The sequence below is a fragment of the Vipera berus genome (assembly GCF_964194415.1).
Source record: "Vipera berus genome assembly, chromosome: 5".
Lineage (NCBI taxonomy): Eukaryota > Metazoa > Chordata > Lepidosauria > Squamata > Viperidae > Vipera > Vipera berus.
In genome coordinates, this window is record NC_138207.1 from 32,987,529 (window position 1) to 33,009,785 (window position 22,257).

General features: G+C 37.5%; 1 protein-coding gene and 1 long non-coding RNA gene across 3 annotated transcripts in view; one reads left to right on the top strand and one right to left on the bottom strand.

Annotated features, from left to right (window-relative positions):
- The first annotated feature begins 490 nt into the window (after nt 1-490).
- Nucleotides 491-22,257, top strand: part of SERPINE2 (serpin family E member 2) — a 30,822-nt gene continuing 9,055 nt past the window's right edge. Inside the window, exons 1-4 of one of the 2 annotated variants that reach the window (XM_081330109.1) lie at nt 491-730; nt 12,423-12,575; nt 17,618-17,892; nt 20,208-20,435. In XM_081330109.1, the coding sequence (XP_081186235.1) occupies nt 17,637-17,892; nt 20,208-20,435 (484 nt within the window). In that variant the 5' untranslated portion in view covers nt 491-730; nt 12,423-12,575; nt 17,618-17,636. The remainder of the gene's footprint in view (nt 731-12,422; nt 12,576-17,617; nt 17,893-20,207; nt 20,436-22,257) is intronic. The other variant, XM_081330108.1, reaches the window with a different exon arrangement.
- Nucleotides 9,065-9,912, bottom strand: LOC308669103. Its single transcript, XR_014026686.1, has 3 exons — nt 9,772-9,912; nt 9,306-9,380; nt 9,065-9,213 (listed from the first exon to the last, which is right to left on the bottom strand). It is a non-coding gene; the product is annotated as an uncharacterized lncRNA (long non-coding RNA).

The window sequence follows — 22,257 nt, forward strand, 5'->3', positions numbered from 1 at the left end:
TCGGGAGAAAAGGAAAATCGGGGTAAGATGGAAGAAAAAGCACCTCCGAGATACCTCTTGTATCTTGGACGGGTGTTGGATGTACTGCAACATTTTGTTGCGGCTGGCCATTAATTTAAAACATCGTTGAGTTCACTCAAGGCTTTTTCTCCCTCCCCCTTTTTTTTTTTAAAAAGATATGGATAGCGTGTTATCGGTGAAAGCAACTATAATTATCTCTCAAGCACATCCTGAAAACCGGGCGAGGCAAGAATTCCGCCTGGAAGCGAAAGAGAGCAGAGCCACGCCGGCGCCCGAAGCCGCCCTCTTGCTTTCTCTTTGATGGAGGGGGAGGCGAGGAAGAAAGAGCCAGCGGCGGCCGGGCTTTCGTGACGGGGAGGGCTGCTGACTTGGGAAACGGAATCCGGACCGGGACCAGCGAGATCCCCCCCCCTTTTTTTTTGCCGCGCGATCTTGTGCGGAAGAAAGAGAAAGGCCGGAACGCGGTGGAGAAAGTCGAGCAGAGGAGGCGGAGGTTGCGGGGAGAGAGAGAGAGAGAGAGAGAGAGAGAGAGAGAGAGAGAGAGAGAGAGAGAGGAAGAGAAGTGGGCGCCGCCTGGTCGCTTCTGCGCGCTCTCGACCGCGGCGGGATAAATGCCGGATTTGGGGCGGCTCGCTTTAGTCGCTGAGCCGAGCGGTGGGAGGACGCGGAGCTGCAGCAGTAGCCTTTTCTCCGGCCGCTTCGAAGTCAGGTACGTCTCAAGCGGGAGCGTTTTGGTTTCCTGGGATGAGTCTTCGAGGAAGCGAGTTCTCTCCACGGCGCGCGCCCTTCTTCCTCTTCTCCCTCCTTTTGTTTCTTTGTCCGGCTTTAATTTCTCTCCTCCCTCCGGCTTCCATATGGGCGTGATTGGCCTGCTTCCTTTCCCTTTCTTCCTTTCCGCCTCACCCTCCCCTGGGGGTCTCCCCAAACACCCCCCGCGGCTCTTCCCTGCCCCGACTGCCGGTGGCTGGGAGAGACTGGCTCAGATTCTTGCATGCCAGATGACAGCCGTTAGTTTATTAAGACTGGTCGCCAGGAAATTGGCTGAAATGTAATGGTGGGAACGAAACTGAGTTTGCGGAACGTAAGAAGTCCTGAGCTTAAAAAGTTTTTGTGCAAGCGAGGTGTTTTTCTGACGGACTTGGGGAGTTAAATTGGCAGTTATCGAACAAGGCAATTCACCTCCCTCTGATAGACCTTGTGTACTGCGAGCCGTTTGAGGCTGGTAATCAAGCAAACGAGCAGTTAATTTCGGCCAAGGGTCAGCATAAAAGCAAGAACAAAAATAAAGCAAAACCGAAACGATTTAAGCAACAGCCCAGAAAACGTCTATTCGGATTACTTTCTGCCTATGAGTGTAACTATTATTATTATTAATACTAAACAAAAAGCACTTAGAGATTGAGCTAAGAAGATTCTAAAAATGAAGAGTAAAATCCTGTTTTTTTTAAAAAAACGAAGACATTGTCTATAGGCAGAGCTAAATGGCAGGAGTCTGGAAAATATTATCCTTGGAAGTTGTTAGTTCTTGCCTAGATTTAGTAGCTATATGGCAGTTTTTAGCAACAGCCAAGGAAGTAGATCAGTCTGGTCCAAGAGAAGATTTTGCATGTAAAAAGCATCTCTGTGCCAGGGGTATTTGATATATCAGGGTAAATAAAAGAAGTCTTAGAATCCCTATAGAAACTGTATGTATATCCAGCAGCATCTACATCACAAATACAGATCAGAAACCATAGGTTATTTTATTTATTTACACACACACACACACACACACACACACACACACACACACAGAATACTTGTTTTCAAATACAGCGAAAGTGGAGCATTAAACCTTAAACATTAATTCAATAAGTGACTTAGTGCAATTAGTTCAAGACTTCCTCCACTTGGAAACAAATGGAATTTAAATATTCCACAAGTCTGAGTGAAAGAGAGAGAGAGAATACTTGTTTTCAAATACAGCGAAAGTGGAGCATTAAACCTTAAACATTAAATCAGTAAGTGATTTAGTGCAATTAGTTCAAGACTTCCTCCACTTGGAAACAAATGGAATTTAAATATTCCACAAGTCTGAGTGAAAAAGATCAGCAGCTCCTTAAGAAAACATCTGTATAGCTTATACTGATCTAGTTGTTTTTCTGTGTCCAATGGGTTCTGGGTACCTTTCTGGCATCTTCTCACTTTTTGAATAGGAGAATTTTCTCAGAGATTCCATATAAGTGTAGCTTCTCAAGCAGATCCCTCCTCCATATAGTATTAAAATTAACTGCTAGGGTCAGACAAGTCAAGTCTATGGGCAGAAATTTATCTACAATCAATAGAAAAAAAGCTGGATATTACTTTCAATCTTATTTACACCGGCCTTGCGGAGAACTACATTTCAGACATTGTGTGGAAATTGAATGATACTTTGTAGAACTTTAGATAGTAGTTTTTGATTTTGAGTAGTTACCATAAGGCAGGGGTAGGCAACCTCGGCTCTTTTATGACTCATGGACTTCAGCTGACTCAGGAATTCTGGGAGTTGAAGTCCATGAGTCATAAAAGAGCTGAGGTTGCCTACCCCTGCCATAGGGCCTAGCTGTTGGAGTCACTGAAATAGATTAGAATAGTGGCAAATAATTGACTTGTCTGAACTATTAGTCATTATAATTTTGATGTGCTCAGAATTTCAGTATATGTTTCTTCCTGTTATGATAACCACTTAATCCAAATAGAGCAGAGTCCATCTTATCCCATAGTTACAATGTTTAGGAGAAGCAATTTGTCAGGCACCTGCAAGATTAAAATTCCCAGGAAATGATCACTGTCAGGCCAGTTTAGTAGGAAAGAGCTCTGTATGAAGGGTATTGTAGTTTTTGAAATTCCGTAGTCTATTAGGGAAGGTCTCAGTGCCAATTTTGTAGAAAAATTCTGTGGGATAGTCAGTAGGTATTGAGCAATTCACCAAGACTAGATTCAGTTTGTAGAAAACCTGAAGCAAGCAGAGCCTGCAGCATCTTTGGACTGATGAATAAGAAGGGGAAGAACTGGAATCAATAATTATTGTCAATGTATTCCACTTGGCAAATGGGAAAATATATTGCTTTATTCCATTGCAACACAAAGTAGCATACGAACATAAGCAATGCCCTGTTGGATTGAATGGCTGGCCATCAAGTCCATCTGTCTGTTCTCAGAGTGGCTAAGGAAACCCACAAATCTCCAGCAAATGGTCTTCAAAGGCTAATTGCTTCCCTGTGACTTTCAGGAATTGGTCCAACCCCCCCCCCCTTTTGTGTGTGTGTGTATGTGTGAAGCCAGCCAGAGTAATAGCTCCACATCTCATGGTAGCAGATTTCAAAGTTTAATCTTCCAGGATTAAATTTTATTAGTTAACCTCAATTCTACTAATCTGGGAAGAGGAAATTAACTTCTCCTTGCCTATTTTATCCATACCATTCAAATTTTTGTACTCTTCAACTCTCTCATTCCCTTGCTTTCTATATTAAAAAGTATCAAATATTACATCCTTTCCTCTTGGGGAACTTGCTCTAACCCCTTGGTCATCTTTGTTGAAGTCTGAACCCTCTCTAATTCAGCAAACAACTCTAATAAATAAATCTCCACCATATATATTTTTAATGCTGTGACAGAACTGCCTACAATATTCCAGCTGTGACCTAGCAATTTGGACCATAGTTTGGTTAATCACTATGAAAGTACAGAAATATGATTTATGGATCATATATACGGGGGACTAACCTGTGTACCAAATCTTGGTGTTGCCATTGGATTTATTAGATGTCATCTATATGTTTTGCCTTCTCTCAATTTGATCCTTGGCATCTTTTCATTTTGCTGAGTCAGAACACTCTTGAAAATAAATGCAAATTATTAGTGTCCACAGTAATGTTTGGAACCCCTCCTTCTACTGTATATTTACTTGCCCTGTTCCATTTTCCTTACATTTCTGCTATTGGGAAGAACTGGTACTAAGAGTTTACCTATTTCGTCATCTGGAGATACCAGTGATTTGCTATAAGTGAGGAACAATTTGAGCATCAGGGATCTATGCCTGTTCATGTGGGACACAGGTTATGATTATCAGTATCCTAAAAGTCACAATTCCTATTGCAATAATGAATCTTCCACATTGCAGCAATTCTTCCTGACTCAGGTATGGTCATGCTGCTTTCTGGTTTTTAATAGCAGTAGCAACAGACTTATATACTGCTTCTCAGTGCTTTACAGCCCTCTCTAAGTGGTTTACAGAGTGAGCATATTGCCCCCAACAATCTGGGTCCTCATTTTACTGACCTCAGAAGGATGGACGGCTGAGTCAACTGTGAGCTGGTCAGGATTGAAGAAATCGAACTCCTGGCAGTGAAATACTGCATTCTAACCATTGTGCCACCACGGTCTTTCCCCAAATGACTCCAATTTCTAGTGGAAATCCTATTGCATACTTAAAGTTGTCTTAATAAATTAATGAATAAAGCTATTGCAAGGTAGACTTGGTTTCTTCCAATCCCTCTCATAACACCTTTAAATACTGTGTAATTTTCTTGGTAAAGGGCTTTCTTAAGACACATTTGGAACAAAGCAGATGTTTGTAGCCTTAATATTAGTATGCCTCTGGAAGTTCCATATGGTATTTAGTATCACAAAATGAAAAATGCATTGTAATTATATAGCCTTCTCTGTACACAGTTTATATAGGCATCTTTGTATAATTTTAAAACATCATAAAATATGTGTTAAAAATGACTGCATATAATAGTAACTAACTGGAAAATTGTTTATTTGCAAATAGTTTTATTAGTTGTAGTGTTTGAGTAACAGTTTGATAATAAGAATTGTACTACTGAATCTAAGTATATTTTGAAAAAGTTATCAACTTGAGTGAATAGAAAACAATGCTTGAATACTAATACCCGAAGTCTGAAATATTTGTTTTGTTTTCTAAAAGAATGTGCCAGTAATTTATTTGTGCTTCTCAAACAGAAAAACATGAACTAATTATGTTGTGGTTAAGAACTTAAGCTTATCTAAAATGTAATACTTGAAAACAGCATCCTGAAGGCACAGTAAATGCTGACATATGTCAATGTGGGTTGAATTACATTTGTGCCAAATAGAGTCACTTTTTTCTACTCATCTCTTTAGACTTCTCATCTGTACTGAATTGCATGACTTTTCTATCAGTGGGAGTTTAAGCAGTCGGAAATGAGGTGAACCTTTTGTTCAATCCATCCTGGTAGTGGAATGTCTATCCTAGTTAAAGCTTGCCAAAGCATTTGGCTCTCTAATGAGTAGTTGTTGACAACATCCTTTCAGAAACTGCTCAGAATGAAGAACTAGGTCAGTGACAAAATACTTGCTCTGGAAGCAGAACATTTTTCCCCCCAAGAGAGGTTTTGAGTCCATCGGAATAATTTGAGATAACATGAACAAATGATAGGCATGAAATAAAACAAGTAAAATTTATTTTACAATCTGTTCAGAACTTTGGGTATGTGTATTTTGGCCCTAAAATAAAGGTTTAAGCAAATTTGTTGAATTTTATAGGATGCAATTTTGTCATACCTCTTGTATTTGTGGACAGTAATGTATTAACTTTGGTAGCCTTATAGATGTCTGTGTAAATGTTTTGGAAGTTTTAATAATTTTAAATGAGGCTCATATGAATAAATTGGAATATCTTGAGAACTAAAAAGTTTATAAAGAACTTGCCTTTATAAAATATAAAGTACATACAGGATCATCCAGAAGTGCTGGATTTAACTGTGTACTCATCAATATTTAATTAAGTACTTTATATTGTAGGTAACTGTGTCTTATAAAAGATAAATGTATAGTCTTGCTGGGCCAAACAGCAAAGCCCTGTAGATATTATATTAGTGATAATAAATTACCATAAGGAGTAAATAGATGACTGCAGCATATTATTGGTGTTTTTACTAGTTAATTCTAAATTATCATTAATACATCACTGCTATGAAAAACAGTAAATTTCATAGGAGATTACACACTTAAATAAGCAGATAAACTTGTCCCAGGATAATGTTTCAGGATCCAGTCTGGGTCAATCACCTGGACCAGAGGTTTAGTCTTCTGAGCTTTTGGACAGGCACCATATAAATACCACACAGAGAATAACCCAAAGCACGCACTCTACTAGAAAGAGATTCCCTGAGGATGGTGCCAGTACGAATCTGAAAGCTTGGGAAACGAAACCTCTGGTCCTGGTGACTGACCCAGCTTGGATCCTGCAACAATTAAACACATCATGATAGAGGACCGTGTTTGAGGAAATGAAGACTTAAGTGATTAATATTTTTGAATATGTAAAACAGACAGAGTTTGTGCTGCAACAGCAACGCTGCATATGGTGAAGTACAATTTAGGTTGGCAACTTTTTCATTTCTTCCTAAAAAAAAAACATGTTGGGACCTCTGTATTTCCTGTGTCTACAAGTTAACCCAATCCTGATGTTCTGCTACATATCTTATAAATACTGGATCAAGGTGTCCGTGATTATGCCGGCTGGCTGTGAATGATGATAGCCTTTTACTGACTCTCCTGGAGTAGAGAAGACTTGTCTGAATGGATTTTTTTTGTAAGCAGTAAATGAGGACTTTAGAATGTTTTGAATAAAGTAAGTTATCACTAATAAACCAGAATAGTGGGATTTGTTCGAGTAAATGGAGAAACAATAATTTTTATTTTAAAAGATTCCAAGTATTTAATAGTGTCTTCAACTGCAAGTAAGTGCACCCTCTGCTGTCTATAAATTGAATAAAAGAAGAAATCTTAGCTCTTCATGATCTGTTCTGACTTTTGTCTATTTCAAGGCCAATTGCAGTCAGTAGAGCAGACATGTCAAACACAAGGCCCGGGGGCCAGATCTGGCCCGCGAAGTGGTTTCATGCGGCCCACGAAGCCATCCTGGAAACAGTGAGGGAATGGCCCCCACTGCCTTGGCCCTGGCCCAGAGACTCTCCTTCTGCCAGAGACCCTCAGATCTGTCCCACTCCTGCCCAGGCCCCCATAGGCACCCTTGATGCGAACGATGTAGAGCTGGCCACGCCCACCCAGTAGGCCATACACACTCTAGCCACACCCACCCAGTAGGCCATGCCCACCCAGGCCACACCCAGCCGGCCCCCTGAGGGCAACTGCAATGCTGATGCGGCCATCAATGAAATTGAGTTTGACACCCCTGGAGTAGAGAGAAAAGCTGATGACTTCCAGGGAGGGAGGGGAGATTGTTACGCAAAAGAACAGAAGAAAAACATAAAGTAAGTCTGTAGAAAGTGTGTGCAAAGCTTTCAGACAGATACCTTCCTAATTCACACAGCTATAAAAAAAGGAAGAGGAGCACAATCAACTTGCAAGGTTATGTTCCTATAGCCAATCCAAATAAAAGGAGTCTTTAGTCTTCCGTTAATTTTGCAGTATTTCTTAATCTGCTCTGCCCAGTAGGGTTTACAAAATGCTACAGTTAAAAACATTTATTAAGGAATAATTTTTGTTAGCAGTAATCTTGTATGAGTTCTAAATTTAAATTAATTAATGCAAAGTTTAAACTTTAAAGTTACATAAAATAAATTATATTAAAAATAAAAGACGAAATGCAAAACTCCTTTTAGAGGTAGTAATGTATAAAAAAGAATTAATTATGGATAAAATTAGAAACCAACACCGCAGCACACAGCTTTCGTTTCTTTTTCTTCCACTATCTTTCTTTCTTTCTTTCTTTCTTTCTTTCTTTCTTTCTTTCTTTCTTTCTTTCTTTCTTTCTTTCTTTCTTTCTTCTTTCTTTCTTTCTTTCTTTCTTTCTTTCTTTCTTTCTCCCTTCCTTCCTTCCTTCCTTTCTGTCTGTGTGTGTGTAACAAATACTTTATCTCTCTACAGAAGGAGAGCAGCTGGTAGGATCTGACTGTGTATGTACCTCAGAACATTTTTCTTGTCAATGTGTGTATTAAAAATGTTTGTACTCTCCCTGAGCAAGATGCATGTATGTGTTTGCAGCTAACAGTTTACTGAATAGGGAGTACAGTATTTTCATTTCCCTCAGCATATAATGTAAAAATAAATAAGACTGTATCTATTATCATTCAGTCAGGTATAAACATTGTGTTGGGTTGAGCCTGGGAAGCTAGCATATTGATGAATTTGGTGAGCTGCATTGCATTGAGCTGTTGACTTTTCATTCCGTTGTGCACATCACTGAACTTATCTTACACATCTGCTAAGAGTACTCTCAAACATTCTATATTCAGTTTATAATATTTGATCTTACTATACAGTCTTTGCTTGTTAAGCCTCCTGCTGACTTCCAACAAGAAGCTATAATACTTGAAAATGTGGTTTTACTACTATATGTGAAAGTATGTCAAAAGTCTATGTCAGAAAGGATGAATTGATGTCACACACAATATCTTGTCATGAATGATGATAAAAATTCAAGGATGAATTTTACAGAAATGTAGACAAATTCTTAATGCATGCAATCTGCATAGAAAAAGACTATTCTGTTGGGTGACCTTAATGAATGAGTGGAAATAAGGTGACAGGGTACTAAAAATGATTGTGTCATTTAGAACCCCAAGATTTAATGTGAGTGATAACTTTGGTGAGCAGCTACTTAGAAAAATAGCAGTTTTGCATACATGATTTCAGTTTAATCCTACTCGTGTGCATACCTGGAAAAGGAACAAATACTTAAACATGATTTCTTTGATTATTTATTATGAATGGTTTTTAAAAATTAATGAAGAATATAAAGATAAGATGTTTGAATATGGGACAGACTATTATTATTTGATACAGTCAAGAGTGAATTCTGGGAAAAATGTTGCGGAAAAAAGGAAAGTAGTGAAAAAAATTACTTGGAAACTAGAATGACTTAAGAAAAGAAAGGTGCAGGTTATATATGAAAAATATTAGAAGATAAAGTAATTTCCAAATTGAATGACATAAGTGAATGTAGAAATTAAACTATTGTAATAAGAAGCATGAAAAAGAATATTTGGTAGACTCATGAAGCTTGCCTCTCACTTGGAAAGTTGAAAGTTCAATTCTAGGTAATGGCAGATGTTTCTCTCCCAGGCTTCACAGAAAAAATATCTGCTGCAAACTCTGCATGGCATCAGGAAGGGCATCCGGCCAGTAGATGCTGAGCTCCATCCAGTCATCCCGATTCTACCCCGCATTAAGGAATTACAGAGTCATAAAAAGGAAAGGGGGAAGTCTAACAAAAATGATGCCCTCAGAACTCTAGTACTCCCATTTACCTTGGAGACTTTATAGCATTTATATATACTGTGTCTTTCCCAGTATTGTGTCCAGTGGCTTTCCTTTTACAGTTCCTTTTGGCAATCATTTTATTAAAGTTTATAAATACAAAAAGAAAACATTAATACAAACTAAAGAAAATATAAACAGTACAGATAGAAACAAATAAAAGAAAAAGATATATAAAAGATTATTCCCCCTATTTCCATGTCAATATAAACAAATTCAGTAATATAACACCTTCTCTAGTACAGGTAGTCCTTGAGATATGGTAAGTCACTTAATGACCAAAGTTATGACAAAACTCCCAAACTACATACAATCATGTTTCAAAATTAGGAGTTGCCCCACGTTCATTTGCCCTTATAATTCCCTCCCCGTTAGGGTATTGAAAATAAACTTTCCATCTCTGCCCACCAATCTCGATCCTTTTTAACCACTTAATTTGCTAAATTTTCTGCATACCTGGAAAGAGAGTAACAAGATCTGTAAGTTACTTACAGATGACTCACTGCCAGGCTGAAGATAGAGGGAAGGATAGAAACAAGCAAAGAAAATCTTCCTGTAGCTTTTTGCTTTGAGTTGAAGAAAAAGTTCTGCTCCAAAGAAAAAGTGGCTTCAGCACAAATGTGCATCAAACACCATTGCAGAAGCTCGGTCCTAAAGAGAGTCAAGACAGGCAAGCAAAAAGCTTTTTTGTTTTCTTATAAAAGATATGTGGGTTTCTGAAGGAGGCAGGGGATTAAGTAAGGGAAAGGTTTTGGGAAACTTGTCCTGAACCTGTGACTTTTCATCAAAGTTAGCAAGAACCAGGAGAGGTTTGCAGTCTCCCAACGGCCAGTGAATTAAGGTTCCATCTTAGGCCCAGTACTATGCAATATCTTGATCAATGACTTAGATGAGGGAATTGAAGGGGAACTCATCAGATTTGCAGATGACACCAAACTGGCAGGAATAGCCAACACCCCAGAAGACAAACTCAGGATATAAAAAGATCTAGACAAACTTGAACAATGGGCCCTATCCAACAAAATGAGTTTCAGTATGGAAAAAAGCAAAGTTTTACATTTAGGCAGGAAAAATCAAAGGTACAAGTACAGATTGGGCAAGACCTGGCTTAAAAATAGTAACTGTGAGAGGGACCTTGGAGTCCTAGTGGACAATCACTTAACTATGAGCCAGGGGCTGCCACAAGGAAGAGGGGGTCATGTTATTCACCAGAGCACCAAAGGGAGGGACAAGAAACAATGGTTAGAAACTGATCAAAGAAAGAAGCAACCTGGAATTAAGGAGAAACTTCCTGACAGTGAGGACAATCAACCAGTGGAATAGCTTGCTTCCAGAAATCGTGGGCGCTCCATCACTGGAGATTTTTAAGAAGAGACTAGACAATCACCTGTCTGAGATGATATAGGTTCTCCTCCTTGAGCAGGGGGCTGGACTAGACCTCCAAGGTCCCTTCCAGCATTATTCTACTCCAAAAAAGATGATTTCTTATCTTTTTCTATTTCTCCTTTCAGGAAGAGCTTGTATAATTTCTCTTTGTTTCTTCTCAAAAACAGTTTCCTTGATTTCACATATTCCTTTTGTAAATGCTAGATAAGAAAGCTTTCCAAGTCACTGATTATTATTTGTCTAATTTGTATAATTATTAAGGCACTATCTGGCTTTATCTATAAATCCATTTTGGCATCTTTTCCCATAGCACTCTTATACTCCGTATTTTAAAGTCTGTCTTCAAATCCATAGGATCTTTTTCCATGTCATAATTTTGTAATTTAAACTCCAATTTGAATCCACATTCAAATCAATCTCATCGTGTTTTATCAACAAAATCTGTTGTTCTTCCATATCCTCTATTACAGATCAGACAATCTTGTAAGTAATTTGAGTATATTGTTCCCAAACAGCCTTAATTTCTTCCATAGTCAACAATATCATGTTCCATTGTATTAATGGTCTCTTCTCCTTTAATTATAATTGTTTGTTTTCTCTGGTTCATCTCTCCAGGACAGCCTTCAAATCCGCTCTTATCATCTGTTTATTTTCTAATCAACAAAACTTTCCCATAGGAGAATTTCTTACAATTAATTTTGAAAACTTCATAAATTCTTATATTCATTTTTGAACAGCCCACAAGAAATATTCTTTCAGGTTCATCCATTCTATAGCCTTCTGACTTTTCAAAATCAAGATTTTCGTTCCCCTTTTGTTGTTTCTCAAAAAGTAAAGCTTTTTAATGCTTAAAGTTACATGGTGCTTCTTTTATTGGAGTGAAAAGAGATTTTTCCAGGGACTTTTTGGAAGGTTCTTAACTTCAATAATAAGCAGCTTTCTAAAATAGTTAAGAGAAAAAGTAGATGGACCCAGTGTGTTTTTGAAAGGGCTGAACTGTAGTTTAGGCACAATGATTCCCCCTCCCCGCCCCAGGAATCAGAGGTGTCAAACTTGCTGGTAATTTGCTGATCTGTGACTGAATAAATACTTGAATCTGCTGGAAATTGTTATTTTACTATCTCCTTGCAGGAGATTATATATGGAGCAAATCTGTGGGTGATCCATGTCATCTCCTCAGTCTGGAGAGGAGTACCCAGGAGCTGATCCATTCGTTGGCTCTTAATTTCACCATTTGTTGGCTGCGTGAAAAGCAGAGCTGTGTTGAGTTTGCCATTGCTCTCCCTGGAAATCCTTTCACCTTACATACTTAATTGGGCATTCTTTCTTACTTTTTGTAACCTAGATGTATATTATTGTTATTTTAATAATTAGAATTGCTGTATCCTTTGGGGATGAGATTTGTTGGATCAGGATTACCGTAATATGAAAATTGCTCTGCCATCTTTTGTTAATTGCTAATGGATTACCTTCTGGTTCAAGTAGAGTTCATCCTTTTTGTACAGGTCTGTATTACTTTAAAATATTATGCAAAGTTTCATAATTTTACTTTTCCTTGATGTAGGATCACTAACTCAGACATACATAAGTACTGTTTAGCTCTGCCTGAGGAAGGAATAGGTAGAATTTTAGAGAAAGTCATGTTTTATTATTAGATGTGGGCAACTTTTCTATAAGATACATTTTTTAAAGTTTATATATTCTTGACTTTGCCCTTTTAGGTTGGTATGTGAAAGAAATTATTACATTGCAATCTAGTCCTGGAAAGCAGCTATCCATTTATAGTACAATATGCGGACTATTCTAGAACCTTCCTCAACCTGGTGCTGTCAGTATTTTGGATTACATTTCCCATCATCCCAGGCTGAGTGAAGGTACATTTGAACTGTTTTATTATTTTGTGTGGCTTTAACCCAGGGGTGTCAAACTTGCAACATCATGTGACGTGTTGCGACGTATCGTGATTTTTTTGCCATTGCCGGTAATGGGGTGGGCACAGTTTTGCTATGATGCATCCGGCCCGTGGCCAGCAGTTTGACACCAACTGCTTTAACCTATTATCAGTTGTCCCAGGATAATCTGATTCTTTTAGCCAGCAGTCACATTTTAAAAATAAAGTCCAAATATTAAAATTTTAGAAGAGAAACAATTCTAAAATATTTTTATGGCTATTACATAACTGTTTATGAAAGGCCCAGTACTATGCAATATCTTGATCAATGACTTAGATGAGGGAATTGAAGGGGAACTCATCAGATTTGCAGATGACACCAAACTGGCAGGAATAGCCAACACTCCAGAAGACAAACTCAGGATATAAAAAGATCTAGACAAACTTGAACAATGGGCCCTATCCAACAAAATGAGTTTCAATGTGGAAAAAAGCAAAGTTTTACATTTAGGCAGGAAAAATCAAAGGTACAAGTACAGATTGGGCAAGACCTGGCTTAAAAATAGTAACTGTGAGAGGGACCTTGGAGTCCTAGTGGACAATCACTTAACTATGAGCCAGGGGCTGCCACAAGGAAGAGGGGGTCATGTTATTCACCAGAGCATCAAAGGGAAGGACAAGAAACAATGGTTAGAAACTGATCAAAGAAAGAAGCAACCTGGAATTAAGGAGAAACTTCCTGATTTTTTTGCCATTGCCGGTAATGGGGTGGGCACAGTTTTGCTATGATGCATCCGGCCCGTGGCCAGCAGTTTGACACCAACTGCTTTAACCTATTATCAGTTGTCCCAGGATAATCTGATTCTTTTAGGCAGCAGTCACATTTTAAAAATAAAATCCAAATATTAAAATTTTAGAAGAGAAACAATTCCTAAAATATTTTTATGGCTATTACATAACTGTTTATGAAAGGCATTTAGACATTGCTGCCTTATTAACAGTAGCCTTTTAAAAAGAAATATGTAAGCTGAACCAGTACTTCTAGGAAAGCCTAAATGATGTTGAAATCTTTTCTCAATAAGCTATGCACCAATTTTATTTTTTTTAGCCCAAAGGAATGTGGACTGAAATTATATTAAAACTTGGTAGTTTTATCCCTCAGTAGGATAACTCTATGACGGAACATAATGGAGCAAATTTGATAAGGCAGGAGAAAGAGTTTGAAAGTGGACCAGATCAATGTGGGGGCTCTGAAGAAAAACATTGCTTTCCCCATCCACATCCAGCCTTACATGAGAGGTGTTTGGGCAGCTGCTTAAAATGTTTGCAGCTGCTCCTTTCTAAGCCCTCCCACCTGCAAGTTATGTGATTCAGAGCAGAGCATACACAGCCTGCCCTCTGCTTCCCCAATGCACACTGTTATGTAAACACTGAGATGCTGCACAAAGGAAAAGCAGAAATAACTACCATAGGTGCAACACGTTTTTTACCCTCACAGAAGAAACTACAGGTGCTTTTGTGGTCACGGCAGATTAAGGGATTGAAAAGCATTCTAGAAGACATGCTCTGTGTGCTTTCCCTGTCTTTATTTTTTCCAACCAACTGAATATTGGGAAGAAATTATCTAAAAGGCAGCAGAATGCTGTCTAACTACCTACATATACTGCAATAATAATAATAATAATAATAATTATTATTATTATTATTATTATTATTATTATTATTATTATTATTATTATTATTATTATTATTATTATTATTATTATTTTATTTATATACCGCCCTTCTCCTGAAGGACTCAGGGCGGTGAACAGGGCAGATATACGAAAAATACAAAAGTTAAAAGAAAATTAAACATATGCCCAACTAAAAACAGTAAATACAGATATTAAAAATGACCATAAAAACCCAACCCATCCCCCATCAGGCCAGGCCGGCCTGTTCAAATAAGAGTGTCTTCAGATCACGACGGAAGGAGCGAAGGTCGGGCGCCATCCGGAGCTCAACCGGCAACCGATTCCATAGCTCCGGGGCGCCCACAGAGAAGGACCTCCCCCTGGGGGCCACCAATCGACATTCTCTGATCGGTGGCACCCTGAGGAGGCCCTCTCTGTGGGAGCGCACAGGGCGGAGGGAAGTTGATGCCGGCAGCAGGTGCTCCCTAAGGTACTCCGGACCCATGCCATGTAGGGCCTTAAACGCCATTACCAGTACCTTGAATCTCACCCGGAAGACAACTGGCAACCAATGCAGCTTACGGAGCAGAGGTGTAACATGGGAGTATCGGGAGACTCCCAACACAACTCTCGCGGCTGCATTCTGTACCAAATTATCTCCACTGTAAGCTCCCCTTTTCAATCACATGGCCCAGAATGAAGTGTATACCTCCCCTCCTCATGCTTCCCAAGGTATGCTTAATATACAAACACCCAGAGATGCAACAGAAAGGCAGAGAAAGAACATGCATATACATAGTAGCATATATGTACCACCTTCAAATATAAATAATCAGGCAATGGCAACACGTACGCACATCCTGATTAGTCCCCTGGGATAAAATTGTATGTTCAAACTTCTTTTACTTCATTATATGGAATGAAATATTTCTGCTTCTAATGATAGAACTGATAGATGCCTTCTGATCGATCGGGTATAACTGAACCGTTGGAAACGGTTCTAGAAGCCATGCTCTGCATACTTCACTTTTCTTTTTTAACTTTGGGGAACTGGACATTCTTTTAGAAATATCCATGTACCATCTTTTAAGGAAATATCAGCCTATGCCATTGAAAAAGAAAGCATAGCATGAGCTTGCTTTAGACCAGGGGTCTTCAAACTTGGCCCTTTTATGACTTGTGGGCTTCAACTCCCAGAATTCCTTAGCCAGCTTTTGAAGACTCCTGCTTTAGACAGATTTCTCTCTCCACAGGAGATGGATGATTAAAAAATGTGAAAAATAAAATCTGAGCAGACAGTCCATTTCTTTATATTAAGTTATATTGCAAGCTTAATAATCTAAATACATAATTATATTTGAATTGCTTTTGTGTAAGATTGTTAAGCTTTGTTCACTGAAATGCAAATGACAAAGCAGGGAAGCAAGAGCTAAACTGAAGTCTTCGCAGTTCTTCCTATTATATGTATTCTGTTAAAAGTATTGTGAACTAGTTAATTGAATAATTATTCCAGCTCATTAAAAAGCTGTAATTTTCCCCCCTAGATGAATTAAATACTTATATTTATTGAAAAAAAGAGTACTTTTTGACCTATGCTGATCCCCTTCTGATCAAATTGGCTATCTAATTTCTAGGTTACTTTATTCTTACAAAATTAAAATATGATGAAAAACTACATATGATAGCTAAAGGAGGTGCTTTTTGGAACATGTTAGTATGAAGAAAGCATTTGTTTTTGAAGTATTAAAATAGCTATGTCCCATGTGAGACTTCTGCACTATATACAAAACTATCTCTGCCTTTATAGAGTAATCCTGGTTTTGAGAGCACTGCCCTGATTTTTTATCAACTTCCAGGTCCTAATCAAAGTCCTCACCCTTTAAATCCAGTACAGCACTTACATCAGGATTTTTTCCTGTAAAAATTGATTCCATTCATTTGATCCAATTATCTTGAGAGTTCTGCTTAGAGACCTTCCTTATGTAATTAATGGGAGTTAGTCAAAGAAGTGGGCCTTGCCCATGCCTTTGTACTACTCAGGGCTTTTTTTCTCATAGAACGCTCAGAATGGAGTTCCGGCACCTTTTTTAGATGGAGCCTTGTAGGGTAGGCAAGGTGGGTTGTATGACATGTGTGAGTTCCGGCACCTTTTTCTTTTACAAAAAAAGCACTGGTACTACTGAACATGCTTACTATAGAGACTCAGACAGTGCCTTTCCTACTCACTTTCTGGAAGTTTGCAACTATTGGGATGATATTGTACATCAATGTTTTCTCAACCTCAAAAACTTTCTCACCCAGCATGCTATATGGAAAATCCAGGGAGTTGTTTAAGTCTACACAACTTAAAAGTTACTGAGATTGAGCAAATACTGTTATTAGAGTGATTGCCAGTGAAAGAAATTACTATGGGGACTAAGTTTCAGAGCAGTTTTGCAAATGATGTATTTGCCTTAACATTTCAGAGAGAGGAGCTTTGTTTGCACAGCAGTAAATAATATCCGCTTATCCTATTTGAATACTCAAGGTGTTGTCTCTATTAGTATACTTATAGAAATTTTTATGCCTACTAAAGCATGGTGTGACTGAAAAAGCCTTTAAACAAAGACTCTTAAGTTTTTTCCTGCTTTAAATTATTTACTTTCTTTCAACTTCTTACCATCTCTCATTCTGAGAACATACACAAATGGATGCACGTCGTTGATCAGTGTTGCTTATTGCCTGCAAAATCAAATTTTATTCTTTGAACAATGCCCAGAAAAGAAGGAGAAAAGATTAAAGAATGTACACTGTAACCAACTGTGTTTCCAGTGCATTCAAGCTAAAGGAATGAAAGTGCTTAAACATTTGATTTATTCTGTATCGGGACTCAGAAGTAAAATAAGATTTTCTACAATTTCATTCCAGAGAGCAAAACAAGAGTAGAATTAAGATACATTAAATTAATAGGCAAGTTATGATTTCAGAATTGTAAAAATGCTTTTCCTGTAAAAGGATGTTCTTAGAAACAAATATATCAGAGTTAGCATTCTTTAAAATATGTTGTGATTAAAGCTGCTGTATTGCTTAAAATGGGACTGTGGAGATACTGACATAATAGCATAAATCATCATGCACTGAATCTGGATTTATTTTAATTCTATTAACAATTTGCTGCAAATAATTGGCAGCTTTTCCTCTTGTGGTGGTGCAGTTTTTATGAGAGGGTACTGATTTAAAATTTTTATCTGTGAAGCTGGATAAAGGACTATGGGCCATGGTAGTTAGGAGTTTTAGAAGAAACATCCACACACCAGACTCACCTGCTTTGGGCCATTTCACGTTGTATACATTCTTTGTTCTTTTTCAGGTTGTTCTAGATTGGAACCATGTATTGGCATTTTCCTCTCCTCTTTGCTGCCTTGATTTCAACCTATGTGTGCTTTCCTCAAAATCATTTGTCACTCGAGGAATTGGGATCAGACATTGGAATCCAAGTTTTCAATCAACTGGTCAAAACCAGAGCTGACGATAATGTTGTGGTTTCTCCACATGGAATTGCATCAGTGCTTGGGATGCTTCAGCTAGGAGCAGACAGCAAGACAAAGAAGCAGCTGACTACTGTGATGAGATACAGTGTAAATGGTCAGTGGTTTTGATCTATTATTTCAAGATTTGGGCTTTTTGTATTAATTTCTGAAATAAATTCATCTGTGCCATAACTTTTCCATAAGCACATAAAGAAGTCTGTAGGAAAACAGTGCTTACTGTTGTTCAGTACATTAAGCAGTTATCATGTCCTAATGCATACTAAGTAGATGACAGTGAAGCATTATCTCTCATACCAGAAGGCATTCTTGGCTCCAGTGTCTGGCACGAATGCTAAAGCACAGTAAATCTAACAAGAACTGATTTCTTGGTTCCAGAGTAAGCAGGATTGAATTTCATTGCCAAAAATGTGCAGAAAGAACAAAATGCCACCTGCCTCTTGCTCCTGATGCAGGATGCATACATATCCGTGTGAGCACTCGCATGATATTTATAAAATATTATTGTGCTTCCTGGCAATTTAACAGTATAATCTGACTGTTGGGGGGGGCAAGGGGGAGCAGTTGCCATATCATTGTTGTTGCCATATAAAACTTTAGAGAATTCTACTTTTTTTTCCTACTCATCTTAGTGCTTTTTCTAGCCCACACCCTTATTGTTTTTCCCATCCAGAAACTTTCTCTTTAATGTTTTTTACTGCATCTTAACAAGAGAACCAGCAACTTGTCACAGATTGCTTCAATGACTAATAACTGTGTAGTGATCTTTTTGTTTACTATGAGCTTTACTTTTCAAACTAGAGGTCTTTATTACCTATGCAGTAGGGTGACCAGAGGAATAGAACCATGGTTTAAGTACTCTGACATATATACGTGATTTTCCCTCCATCTCTCCTACAGATACTATCTGTTCAGTGTATTTGATTGTGTCAGAAACGGGCTTTAATACTTAAAAGACTCAGTGGTGGGATTCAGCCAGTTCGCACCACGTTGGCAGAACCAGTAGCTAAATTTTTTTGTTGCCCAGGCCCAGAATGGACTTCAGGAAGCAGCAGCCACACAGACAACCGGTTGTTCACATATTTGAATCCCACTGTTGAAAAGACTGTAGCTTTAGTTATTCCATTTGCATCAGATTTTTGCTAGATATGTTCCAGGATGTATAATTGTCAGCCTAGAAATTTCCTAAACCAATCTTCTTGAAAATCTTTAGATGTTTTAGGAATACCACTTCTAGAATTTTAATCCAGCACAGCCATTGGCCCTAAGAATTCTGGATTATATAGTAGCATAAATTGGATAAGTCTTTCAAACAAATTTATTTGAGGTATTTGACTCCATTGAAATAATTAGAGCTGCTTTTGTTTGTGACTTAAGGCTTTCCGCTGAAGACAGTGCTAGTATCATGTCATAATAAATAAGGCTGTAGGATGCCACAAGAACTTTTTTTTTGTTGCAGACTGACCTTTTTGCCTCTAGAAATTCAGGGATGAACAGAAGCAGATTGGCATCTACTGATCGATGATGAGCTATAATAGATCACAAAGAATTCCTGCTTCCTAGATTTGTTTTTAGCATTGTCAAAATTCAGAAAGTTCCTCCATAGCTTCTTATGGTAACAGGAAAGAAAGCTACCATTATCAGGTTTATGAGTCAACATATAGGGAAAAGATGGGCAGCATAAATTTTAGATAGATAGATAGATAGATAGATAGATAGATAGATAGATAGATAGATAGATAGATAGATAGAATTAATTATGATTTCATTCCAGGTACTAATAAATTTTAATATTTGAACATTGCTTAAATGTGTCTTCATTACTGATCCCTTTCTGATCCACTGATGGAAGATTCTAGATTGTGAGTTCTAATTCCACCTTAGGCATGAAAACCAGCTGGGTGACTTTGGGCCAATCACCTCCTTTCGGCTCAACCCACCTCACAGGGTCATTGTTGTGGGGAAAATAGAAGGAAAAAAGAGTATTATCTATATTCACTACCTTGAATTATTTATAAATTAAATAAAGGTGGGATAAAAGAAAAATCTAAATAAATAAAACTGTAGTAAAAAAGATCAAGTTAGATTCTGAAAGCCAAGTGTACTTACCTTTATCTTAATTGGCTTCTCTAACCCAAATAGTAATTGTTCATTTTGTATATCTCCCTTATTAATAAGTTGTTCATTTATAAAATTAAAATAAAACCCAACACAATCAGTGCAACAAAACAGTAAAATATCACATAAGACAAGTGAAAACTTGAGTCATTAGACTGTACCATGTAATCTAACAATGGTGAACAAAAGATTTATAAATGAAAATACCTTTTAGCCATTGAATGCTTCCAATTGTTTATGAAGTATCTGTGTATATACATATCTATATACTCTCTTAATTTGTCTTTCAATCAGGAGCTGGTAAAGTATTGAAGAAGATAAACAAAGCTATTGTCTCAAGGAAGAATAAGGATATTGTTAAAATTGCAAATGTAGTTTTTGCAAACAGTGGGCTGAAAATGGAAGCACCTTTTATTTCAAGGAACAGTGAAGTGTTTCAATGCCCTGTCAAAAATATAAATTTCAAGGATCCGAATGCTGCTTCTGACACTATGAACCAGTGGGTCAAAAATAAAACTGAGGGTATGTGATATTTTTCTTTTTCTCACTCTTGTTTCTTCTTTAATTTGTTGCCTCTTTTCCCCAGTGCCTAAATTTTGGTTTTAAGTACTATAAAAGAATATACACTGCATATGCTCTGTTATTTTGTATGGGATTGTGAACACTAACAGTTAAGTATAGTAATAAAAGTGCCTCGGATCTGGCAGCATCTCTTCCTAGAATCTTTAATCCTGACTGTCTTGCTATTACTACTTTCCTTCTCCAGACACTCTCACTCCTAAGCATAAGTAGAAAAGCTGAAAAGCTAAACATTGAAGCATTCAGATTGCTTCAGAAACATTTTTGTGAACTATCATATTTCTTTTAGGATACAAAATCCAGGTAATGTTACAATTAATTCCAATTATTTTTCTTCAAGCTAACGATATTCCCTTGATTGAATTCAGTGTAGGAATACAGAAGTACTAATGTTCTTATTACCCCTTTAGTTGATATTTTACCAACAATTCCATTTTCATAAAAAAATGAACCTGTTCTATTTATTATATTTTTAAACTTACTGCAGTGAAGATTCTATATTATAAATTCCAGAAGAAAAAAGTTATTCCAGGTGAGCATAGTGAAACAGAAGAAATGTTGATATCTTGCTTGAAAGCCCAGGATTTTGGAGAAATTGCTTAATACTGGACTTTGCTTTGTTATAATGACCAAATATTAATAAATATATCTCTAAAGTAATTTGTTCCTTTACATATATGTTCTATTTATTTATTTCTCAAAGCATTTATATTTTTCTTATGAAGCTTTATTTAATTCTACCAACTTAAAATTCACACTGTATTCCTTCATGCTTTTTTAATTGGATTTGGGGTGAGATTGATGCATTGTAAAGTGATTCAGCTATGCAAATAGGGAAAAATTAGTTTTAGTCCAAAATAGCTAGGATATGCTTTGGTTAAAATTGTGCTATAACCATGGGAGCCAGTGTTAAAACCCCAGGATAGAATTCAGGGGCCAACTGGATGATCTTGGGCCAGTCACACTCTCTTAGCTGAGAGAGGAGAGCAAGCAACAGCAAACCACTTCAGAATCAAGAAAAACTGGAGGGACTTGTCCTGGAAATTTGCAGGAGTCAGCACTGACTGAAAGGTGCCCACATGCATGTGCATGGACATTCACACACATATACAGACACAATGGCCTTCTCTTTCTGATCCAGGGATGCTATCAATAACATAGCCAAAAGCAGAGTGATTGCTCAGACAATAGACTCAGTTTGTTAGTGTCCTTGCAGAGTTTTCATTCTAAAACAAACAGCAATTATTCCCACTAAGGAGGAGAAAAATGCAGTGGATTCTCTCATGTCTATGTTCTGAAACTGAAACATCATGATAACATTTAAATCCACGATAAGGTTTAAATCCACGATAAGGTTTAAATCCACGATAAGGTTTAAATGATAAAGTTCCAAACAATGATAATCCAATATATCTAGAAAGATTTGGGAAGAATAAGATGACATTTGCTTTTCCTGGTTGGTTGTTAAGAATTTTCAGGAACATGTCAGTGGTTTGTGTATCTGTTCCTACCTTTTTCTCCTTATGTTCTTTATAGCATTCTTGGTTTCAGAATTGGTGTTTTATTTTCTGATGCTTTTCCTCTTCATTAATGGTTTATAAGGCTCACAGTCTTGTAAGCAATATTTCCTTTTCATGGGTCATTTTAAGAGGGCTGGACCGACAAGGTGGCAAGCTTGTAGCTTTAGTCTTTTGTATGCATATTGATGGAAGGCAGAAGGGCATTATTTGGTAGGGATTGGGGAAGGAGATGTTGGGTAGAATTG